The sequence below is a fragment of the Scyliorhinus torazame genome, chromosome 5 (assembly GCF_047496885.1).
Source record: "Scyliorhinus torazame isolate Kashiwa2021f chromosome 5, sScyTor2.1, whole genome shotgun sequence".
In the NCBI taxonomy this organism is placed as follows: Eukaryota; Metazoa; Chordata; class Chondrichthyes; order Carcharhiniformes; family Scyliorhinidae; genus Scyliorhinus; species Scyliorhinus torazame.
The window spans coordinates 8,117,621-8,128,238 of NC_092711.1; the positions used below are offsets into that span (position 1 = coordinate 8,117,621).

Consider the following 10,618-nt stretch of genomic DNA (forward strand, 5'->3'; position numbering starts at 1 on the left):
TCCTGGGAGGGTTTGATGGGGACAGTGTAGATGGAGCTTTACTCTGTATCTAACCCCGTGCTGTACCTGTCCTGGGAGTGTTTGATGGGGACAGTGTAGAGGGAGCTTTACTCTGTATCTAACCCTGTGTTGTAACTATCCAGGGAGTGTTTGATGGGGACAGTGTAGAGGGAGCTTTACTCTGTATCTAACCCCGTGCTGTACCTGTCCTGGGAGTGTTTGATGGGGACCGTGGATAGCGAGCTTTACTCTGTATCTAACCCCGTGCTGTACCTGTCCTGGGAGTGTTTGATGGGGACTGTGTAGAGGGAGCTTTACTCTGTATCTAACCCCGTGCTGTACCTGTCCTGGGAGTGTTTGATGGGGACAGTGCAGAGGGAGCTTTACTCTGTATCTAACCCCGTGCTGTACCTGTCCTGGGAGTGTTTGATAGGGACTGTGTAGAGGGAGCTTTACTCTGTATCTAACCCCGTGCTGTACCTGTCCTGGGAGTGTTTGATGGGGACAGTGTCGAGGGAGCTTTACTCTGTATCTAACCCTGTGCTGTACCTGTCCTGGGAGTGTTTGATGGGGACAGTGTAGAGGGAGCTTTACTCTGTATCTAACCGCGTGCTGTACCTGTCCTGGGAGTGTTTGATGGGGACAGTGTAGAGGGAGCTTTACTCTGTATCTAACCCCGTGCTGCACATGTCCTGGGAGTGTTTGATGGGGACAGTGTAGAGGGAGCTTTACTCTGTATCTAACCCCGTGATGTACCTGTCCTGGGAGTGTTCGATGGGGACAGTGTAGAGGGAGCTTTACTCTGTATCTAACCCCGTGCTGTACCTGTCCTGGGAGTGTTTGATGGGGCCAATGTAGAGGAAGCTTTACTCTGTATCTAACCCCGTGCTGTACCTGTCCTGGGAGTGTTTGATGGGGACCGTGGATAGCGAGCTTTACTCTGTATCTAACCCCGTGCTGCACCTGCCCTGGGAGTTTTTGATGGGGACAGTGTAGAGGGAGCTTTACCCTGAACTAACCCCGTGCTGCACCTGCCCTGGGAGTTTTTGATGGCGACAGTGTAGAGGGAGCTTTACCCTGAACTAACCCCGTGCTGTACCTCTCCTGGGAGTGTTTGATGGAGACAGTGTAGAGGGATCTTTACTCTGTATCTAACCCCGTGCTGTACCTGTCCTGGGAGTGTTTGATAGGGACTGTGTAGAGGGAGCTTTACTCTGTATCTAACCCCGTGCTGCACATGTCCTGGGAGTGTTTGATGGGGACAGTGTAGAGGGAGCTTTACTCTGTATCTAACCCCGTGCTGTACCTGTCCTGGGAGTGTTCGATGGGGACAGTGTAGAGGGAGCTTTACTCTGTATCTAACCCCGTGCTGTACCTGTCCTGGGAGTGTTTGATGGGGACAGTGTAGAGGGAGCTTTACTCTGTATCTAACCCCGTGCTGTACCTGTCCTGGGTGTGTTTGATGGGGCCAATGTAGAGGAAGCTTTACTCTGTATCTAACCCCGTGCTGTACCTGTCCTGGGAGTGTTTGATGGGGACAGTGTAGAGGGAGCTTTACTCTGTATCTAACCCCGTGCTGTACCTGTCCTGGGAGTGTTTGATGGGGACCGTGGATAGCGAGCTTTACTCTGTATCTAACGCCGTGCTGTACCTGTCCTGGGAGTTTTTGATGGGGACAGTGTAGAGGGAGCTTTACTCTGAACTAACCCCGTGCTGTACCTGTCCTGGGAGTGTTTGATGGGGACAGTGCAGAGGGAGCTTTACTCTGTATCTAACCCCGTGCTGCACCTGCCCTGGGAGTTTTTGATGGGGACAGTGTAGAGGGAGCTTTACCCTGAACTAACCCCGTGCTGTACCTGTCCTGGGAGTGTTTGATGGGGACAGTGTAGAGGGAGCTTTACTCTGTATCTAACCGCGTGCTGTACCTGTCCTGGGAGTGTTTGATGGGGACAGTGTAGAGGGAGCTTTACTCTGTATCTAACCCCGTGCTGCACATGTCCTGGGAGTGTTTGATGGGGACAGTGTAGAGGGAGCTTTACTCTGTATCTAACCCCGTGCTGTACCTGTCCTGGGAGTTTTTGATGGGGACAGTGTAGAGGGAGCTTTACTCTGTATCTAACCCCGTGCTGCACCTGCCCTGGGAGTTTTTGATGGGGACAGTGTAGAGGGAGCTTTACCCTGAACTAACCCCGTGCTGTACCTCTCCTGGGAGTGTTTGATGGGGACAGTGTAGAGGGAGCTTTACTCTGTATCTAACCCCGTGCTGCACATGTCCTGGGAGTGTTTGATGGGGACAGTGTAGAGGGAGCTTTACTCTGTATCTAACCCCGTGCTGTACCTGTCCTGGGAGTTTTTGATGGGGACAGTGTAGAGGGAGCTTTACTCTGTATCTAACCCCGTGCTGTACCTGTCCTTGGGATCTTTGATGGGGACAGTGCAGAGGGAGCTTTACTCTGTATCTAACCCTGTGCTATACCTGTCCTCGGAGTGTTTGATGAGGACAGTGCAGAGGGAGCTTTACTCTGTATCTAACCCCGTGCTGTACCTGTCCTGGGAGTGTTTGATGGGGACAGTGTAGAGGGAGCTTTACTCTGTATCTAACCCCGTGCTGTACCTGTGCTGGGAGTGTTTGATGGGGACAGTGTAGAGGGAGCTTTACTCTGTATCTAACCCCGTGCTGTACCTGTCCTTGGGGTCTTTGATGGGGACAGTGCAGAGGGAGCTTTACTCTGTATCTAACCCCGTGCTATACCTGTCCTCGGAGTGTTTGATGGTGACAGTGTAGAGGGAGCTTTACTCTGTATCTAACTCCGTGCTGTATCTGTCCTGGGAGTGTTTGATGGGGACAGTGTCGAGGGAGCTTTATTCTGTATCTAACCCCGTGCTGTACCTGCCCTGGGAGTGTTTGATGGGGACAGTGTAGAGGGGGCTTTACTCTGTATCTAACCCCGTGCTGTCCCTGTCCTGGGAGTGTTTGATGGGGACAGTGTAGAGGAAGCTTTACTCTGTATCTAACCCCGTGATGTCCCTGTCCTGGGAGTGTTTGATGGGGACAGTGTAGAGGGAGCTTTACTCTGTATCTAACCCGTGCTGTACCTGTCCTGGGAGTGTTTGATGGGGACTGTGTAGAGGGAGCTTTACTCTGTATCTAACCCCGTGCTGTACCTGTCCTGGGAGTGTTTGATGGGGACAGTGTCGAGGGAGCTTTACTCTGTATCTAACCCCGTGCTGTACCTGTCCTGGGAGTGTTTGATGGGGGCAGTGTAGAGGGAGCTTTACTCTGTATCTAATCCCGTGATGTCCCTGTCCTGGGATTGTTTGATGGGGACAGTGTAGAGGGAGCTTTACTCTGCATCTAACCCTGTGCTGTACCTGTCCTGTGAGTGTTTGATGGGGACAGTGTAGAGGGGGCTTTACTCTGCATCTAACCCTGTGCTGTACCTGTCCTGGGAGTGTTTGATGAGGACAGTGTAGAGGGAGCTTTACTCTGTATCTAACCCCGTGCTGTACCAGTCCTGGGAGTGTTTGATGGGGACAGTGTAGAGGGAGCTTTACTCTGTATCTAACCCCGTGCTGTACCTGCCCTGGGAGTGTTTGATAGGGACAGTGTTGAGGGGGCTTTACTCTGTATCTAACCCCGTGCTGTCCCTGTCCTGGGAGTGTTTGATGGGGACAGTGTAGAGGGAGCTTTACTCTGCATCTAACCCCGTGCTGTATCTGTCTTGGGAGTGTTTGATGGGGACAGTGTAGAGGGAGCTTTACTCTGTATCTAACCCCGTGCTGTACCTGTCCTGGGAGTGTTTGATGGGGACAGTGTAGAGGGAGCTTTACTCTGTATCTAACCCCGTGCTGTACCAGCCCTGGGAGTTTTTGATGGGGACAGTGTAGAGTGTAGCCACCGAAGTTGGCCAACTCCCGATTTAAAATGGAGAACAGCAAAGGCTGAAGGGAAATTCAGCCAACACACGCAGAAACCAGCAGGTGCAGGTTTGCTGTGTATTAAACTCTGCAAAAGCCCAGACAGCATCGATACCAGTGACCATCAGCATAATTATGTAGCAGCCATCTACATAGTAATGAGCGATCCCCGGGAACAATCGAAACATTTAAGGTAAACAAGGCCAAGCCAGACTCCTCGGCGCCAGCAGGAGCCAAGACAAAATAGGCTAATGGACACCTCAAGACCGCCCATCGATCAGGGAGCCGCTCCAGTATTGGAATAATCGAACCAAGCGATTGGAACGAAGTCCACTCACCTGGAGCTAGGTACGGGGTCCGCCCCGAAAGGCGGGAAGCCCCCGGGGACTATAAAGTTAAGCCACAAGTTCAAATCGTTCTCCTTGACCGGGTCACTCAGCAACGCGAAGCAACCCCTGAGAGGGAGCGGTCCAAGCTCCCTCATCCCTGAAATAAGTCTCAAGTCAACGCTCGCTACGAGATGGGCGCTCCGAGCTAACAGTCCGTACCGGCTTCGAATCCTGCAGACCCAGAACCCGAACAAATGGCCATTTGTTCCCCTGACCTGGCGGGCCAGTCCGAAGCTAAGTATAGGCCTGTTAGTTGTAGAAGTAGCGTAGACGTAGAATTTGTGCACGAGTAGCGATTTACTGTGAATAATAAATGTGTTTTGATTTGAATCTTACTAATTGGTGTGTTGTGTTATTGATCAGCACTTGAACTTGAACCTCGTGGCAGTATCATAAAGATACCTGGCGACTCGAGAGCAAAGGTTATAAAACAGAGCCAATTGAACCAACCAAAAGTTAGCAACAAGAGGGAGCTTTACTCTGTATCTAACCCCGTGCTGTACCTGTCCTGGGAGTGTTTGATGGGGACAGTGTAGAGGGAGCTTTACTCTGTATCTAACCCCGTGCTGTCCCTGTCCTGGGAGTGTTTGATGGGGACATTGTAGAGGGAGCTTTACTCTGTATCTAACCCCGTGCTGTACCTGTCCTGGGAGTGTTTGATGGGGACAGTGTAGAGGGAGCTTTACTCTGTATCTAACCCCGTGCTGTACCTGTCCTGGGAGTGTTTGATGGGGACAATGTAGAGGGAACTTTACTCTGTATCTAACCCCGTGCTGTACCTGTCCTGGGAGTGTTTGATGGGGACAGTGTAGAGGGAGCTTTACTCTGTATCTAGCCCCGTGCTGTACCTGTCCTGGGAGTGATTGATGGGGACAGTGTAGAGGGAGCTTTACTCTGTATCTAACCCCGTGCTGTACCTGTCCTGGGAGTGTTTGATGGGGGCAGTGTAGAGGGAGCTTTACTCTGTATCTAACCGCGTGCTGTCCCTGTCCTGGGAGTGTTTGATGGGGACAGTGTAGAGGGAGCTTTACTCTGTATCTAACCCCGTGCAGAACCTGTCCTGGGAGTGTTTGATGGGGACAGTGTAGAGGGAGCTTTACTCTGTATCTAACCCTGTGCTGTACCTGTCCTGGGAGTGTTTGATGGGGACAGTGTAGAGGGAGCTTTACTCTGTATCTAACCCCGTGCTGTGCCTGTCCTGGGAGTGTTTGATGGGGACAGTGTAGAGGGAGCTTTACTCTGTATCTAACCCCGTGCTGTACCTGTCCTGGGAGTGTTTGATAGGAACTGTGTAGAGGGAGCTTTACTCTGTATCTAACCCCGTGCTGTACCTGTCCTGGGAGTGTTTGATGGGGACAGTGTAGAGGGAGCTTTACTCTGCATCTAACCCCGTGCTGTACCTGTCCTGGGAGTGTTTGATGGGGACAGTGTAGAGGGAGCTTTACTCTGTATCTAACCCCGTGCTGTACCTGTCCTGGGAGTGTTTGATAGGAACTGTGTAGAGGGAGCTTTACTCTGTATCTAACCCCGTGCTGTACCTGTCCTGGGAGTGTTTGATGGGGACAGTGTAGAGGGAGCTTTACTCTGTATCTAACCCCGTGCTGTACCTGTCCTGGGAGTGTTTGATAGGAACTGTGTAGAGGGAGCTTTACTCTGTATCTAACCCCGTGCTGTACCTGTCCTGGGAGTGTTTGATGGGGACAGTGTAGAGGGAGCTTTACTCTGCATCTAACCCCGTGCTGTACCTGTCCTGGGAGTGTTTGATGGGGACAGTGTAGAGGGAGCTTTACTCTGTATCTAACCCCGTGCTGTACCTGTCCTGGGAGTGTTTGATAGGAACTGTGTAGAGGGAGCTTTACTCTGTATCTAACCCCGTGCTGTACCTGTCCTGGGAGAGTTTGATGGGGACAGTGTCGAGGGAGCTTTACTCTGTATCTAACCCCGTGCTGTACCTGTCCTGGGAGTGTTTGATGGGGACAGTGTAGAGGGAGCTTTACTCTGTATCTAACCCCGTGCTGTACCTGTCCTGGGAGTGTTTGATGGGGACAGTGTAGAGGGAGCTTTACTCTATATCTAACCCCGTGCTGTACCTGTCCTGGGAGTGTTTGATAGGGACAGTGTAGAGGGAGCTTTACTCTGTATCTAACCCCTGTGCTGTACCTGTCCTGGGAGTGTTTGATGGGGACAGTGTCGAGGGAGCTTTACTCTGTATCTAACCCCGTGCTGTACCTGTCCTGGGAGGGTTTGATGGGGACAGTGTAGAGGGAGCTTTACTCTGTATCTAACCCCGTGCTGTACCTGTCCTGGGAGTGTTTGATGGGGACAGTGTAGAGGGAGCTTCACTCTGTATCTAACCCAGTGCTGTACCTGTCCTGGGAGTGTTTGATAGGCACAATGTAGAGGATGGAGAAGGAAAAATAAATATTCAAAACAGAGGTGTGAGAGTTTGACGACTATTTAATGACAGAACAATTATTCACGTGCCACAATTTAATAGTTCACATTTGGGGCCATTATCTAGTAATTAAAAATATATGTATTAATACTTGGGAATAAATATTGAATGATGCTACAAACTTGGTTCAGTTAGAAAGGTGCGTCTGGGCCCGAATTGTTTGCGATCCTGTGTTCTAATAGAGTTCACAAGTGAGGGAATTAAGGTGGAGCGAATATCCACAAATAGGCACAGACTAATTGTAAGGGAGGGGCGAAATAGAACTCCTCCTGTCGCTAACAGGCTTTAGGGTGGGCTGAATGTGCCTCTTGTCACTAACATGCCTGAGGGAGGGCCAAACAAGCTTCCTCCTGTCACTAAGAGGCCTGAGGGTGGGCCGAACGGGCCTCTTGTCACTAACAGGCCTGAGGGAGGGCCAAACGAGCCTCCTGCTGTCGCTAACAGGCCTGAGGGAGGGCCAAACGAGCCTCCTGCTGTCGCTAACAGGCCTGAGGGAGGGCCGAACGGGCCCCCTCCTATCACTAACAGGCCCGAGCTCAAACACACCACCCTCTGACTCAGAGGCATCAGAGAGAGATACCTCAGGGTGGGAGGCGTGTCAAACCCATCAGCTAAGATCGAAAGGCGGAACAGACTCGATGGGCTGAATGGCCTAATTCTGCTCCTATATCTGATGGTGTCGGGCCTTCTTTCCTCAGCAAGTTGGCCATAAGATTCTGAAAATCGAGAGGCTTCGCAGCCGCTCACTAGGCCTCAAGCCTGAGGGAAAATGGCCACCGGCCAGATTGGCATTCAAATACTGAAGTAATTTTTTTTCCAAAAATAACAACAAGAAAAGAAAGAAAATCGCTTATTGTCACAAGTCGGCTTCAATGAAGTTACTGTGAAAAGCTCCTAGTCGCCACATTCCGGCGCCTGTTCGGGGAGGCTGGTATGGGAATTGAACCCTGCTGCTGGCCTGCCTTGGTCTGCTTTCAAAGCCAACTATTTAGCCCAGTGTGCTAAACCAGCTTAACATACTCTTCCCTAGAACCCCGTCCCCCATTTCCTTGTCCCCGAATACTGATTGGCTTTCATGAAACACATCCTTCTGGCCATATCGGGCCTCATCCTTCGCTTCCGCCTCCCCTCCCCCCCACCATCATCTCCGGCAGGGCGCCTCAGCTCTCCCGGACCATCACCTCGACCACTCCGTGGACCTGCGTGAGCTGCTGGGAGTCCAGGCTGGCGATGAGCTTCCTGGGCCCGGGTTTGGAGGGGACCAGATTCTCGGTGACAGTGATGGTGGCGTGGCGGGGGACATCCCTGTGAGACAGGAGAGAAGAGGGTGTTAGCGAGAGTGGCAGAGAGACAGACAGCGACGTATGAGGATCCCATTTATTGCCTCTGATTGGTCAACTTGTTGCCCGGAGGAATGAACCAGCGAATGGCTGTCACTTATTTTTTCAGCTGAAACAGGCGCAATGCGTGCGCATGCCCTTCCTGTCCGCTGAGAACAGGGCCTTGCGCACTAAATATAAGCAACCTCCAGCACACGCCAATTTCAGGCAATGCTCGGCAGTCACCATCAACTTGTGCATTCTCCGTGGCAAGGCCTGTACCGATCGGCAGGCTCTTTTCACACAATATCAATTTTCCTGAGGAGCGCCCACTCTCTCCGCTGAACACTCACCCAATGTTGACCTTCCGGGGATTCTGTAATCCAGGTCCCTCGATTCGCAAAACGACACTCTTGAGGGACTTGGGGAGTGGGTTTGTCAGCATGATCTCCACCTTCATTGCTTTACCAACGACCGCATCTCCAACAGGCTAGGTGGGGGGGGGGGGGGGGGGGGCGCGGTAACAGGTGGAGAGAGAAAGTGAGGCAGAGAGAGAGAGAGGAAGAGAGAGAGAAACAGAGAAAAGGTGAGAAAGGTAGATCGATAGAGAGAGAGAGAACGACAGAGAGGAGAGAGAAAGGGAGAGCGACAGAGAGAGGGAGACAGAGAGAGAGAGACAGAGAGAGAGACAGAGAGAGACAGAGAGAGACAGTCAGAGAGACAGACAGAGAGACAGACAGAGAGAGAGGCAGAGAGAGAGACAGAGAGACAGACAGAGAGACAGAGAGAGAGGCAGAGAGAGAGGCAGAGAGACAGAGAGAGACAGAGAGAGAGAGAGACAGAGAGAAGGTGAGAAAGGGAGGTAGAAAGAGAGGGGAGAGAGAGAGAGAGTAAGAGAGAGAGAGCCAGATAAAAGGGGAGAAATGTAGATCGATAGAGAGAGTGACAGAGAGGAGAAAGAGAGAGAGAGAGACAGAGACAGAGAGGCGAGAAAGGGAGACAGAGATAGAGAGAGAGCGGAGAGAGAGAGAGAGAGAGAGAGAGAGGAAGAGAGAGAGACAGAGAGAAGGTGAGAAAGGGAGATAGAGATAGAGAGACAGCGAGAGAGAGAGGAGAGAGAGGAAGAGAGAGAGAGAGAGAGACAGAGAAAAGGTGAGAAAGGTAGATTGATAGAGAGAGAGCGACAGAGAGGAGACATAGAAAGTTGGAGACAGAGAGAGAGAGACAGAGAGAAAGTGAGAAAGGGAGATAGAGGAGAGAGAGCAAGTGATGGAGAGAGACAGGGTGAGACACGGGAGGAGATAAAGAGAGTGAGGGAGTAGAGAGGGAGAGATGGAACGAGGAAGGCAGAGAGAGGGAGGTGAAGAGAGAGAGAGAGACAGGCAAACAGAGAGACAGCGTTGGAGAGACGGGAAGAGGGAAGGAGTGAGAGAGAGAGAGTTTGAGAGAGATGGATACGGCGAGAGCGAGAGAGGGAGAGAGGAGTAGAGAGAGAGACGAGAAAAGAGAGAGAGTGGGAGAGGGAGAGTGGGAGAGAAAGAGAGACGAGAAAAGAGAGAGAGAGTGAGAGAGAGAGAGGCGGGAAGAGAGAGAGAGAAAGAAATAAAGTCAATCCATCTTTGCCCACCTGCTTCTTCGCTTCTCTCCCGCCAGACGCAATCGTGCGGAGTGGATTTGGGAATGATCCCATGACTGCACGTGACGCCACTCACCGTGATCCTGAGGTCTGGGGTGCGGAGTCGGAAGCTATGCTGGTTAACAATGGCCTGTCCGGTCTCCTTCACCCGTCCACTGACCGTGAACATCATGGCAGCTTGATCCACGAGGAACTCCAGGTAATCATCGTTGCGGAAGACCAGCTTCACCTCCTTCTCTGTGTGTGAGAGAGAGGGAGTGTGAGTGAGAGAGAGGGAGGGAGGGAGAGAGGGAGGGAGTGTGAGAGAGAGAGAGTGTGAAAGAGAGGGAGGGAGAGAGGGAGTGTGAGAGAGAGGGAGGGAGTGTGAGAGAGAGAGGGAGTGTGAGTGAGAGAGAGGGAGGGAGGGAGAGAGGGAGGGAGTGTGAGAGAGAGAGAGGGAGGGAGGGAGAGAGGGAGGGAGTGTGAGAGAGAGAGAGGGAGTGTGAGAGAGAGAGAGGGAGGGAGGGAGAGAGGGAGGGTGTGAGAGAGAGGGAGGGAGTGTGTGAGAGAGAGAGGGACTGTGAGAGAGAGGGAGGGAGAGAGGGAGGGTGTGAGAGAGAGAGAGGGAGTGTGAGTGAGAGAGAGGGAGGGAGGGAGAGAGGGAGGGAGTGTGAGAGAGAGAGAGGGAGGGAGGGAGGGTGAGAGAGAGGGAGGGAGTGTGAGTGAGAGAGAGGGAGGGAGGGAGGGAGTGTGAGAGAGAGGGAGGGAGTGTGAGAGAGAGAGAGGGAGGGTGAGAGAGAGGGAGGGAGGGAGAGAGGGAGGGAGTGTGAGAGAGAGATTGAGGGAGTGTGAGAGAGAGGGAGGGAGGGAGAGAGGGAGGGAGTGTGAGAGAGAGAGAGGGAGTGTGAAAGAGAGGGAGGGA

At 52.2% G+C, this 10,618-nt stretch overlaps 1 protein-coding gene across 1 annotated transcript in view; it reads right to left on the minus strand.

Moving 5' to 3' along the window:
- Window positions 1-6,746: 6,746 nt before the first annotated feature.
- The window catches only part of LOC140418155 (protein-glutamine gamma-glutamyltransferase K-like), a 25,384-nt gene continuing 21,512 nt past the window's right edge, over window positions 6,747-10,618 (minus strand). The window contains exons 5-7 of the mRNA XM_072501572.1: window positions 9,794-9,954; window positions 8,435-8,571; window positions 6,747-8,067 (exon numbers count right to left, since the gene is read on the minus strand). Coding sequence (XP_072357673.1) covers window positions 7,923-8,067; window positions 8,435-8,571; window positions 9,794-9,954 — 443 coding nt within the window. The 3' untranslated portion in view covers window positions 6,747-7,922. The remainder of the gene's footprint in view (window positions 8,068-8,434; window positions 8,572-9,793; window positions 9,955-10,618) is intronic.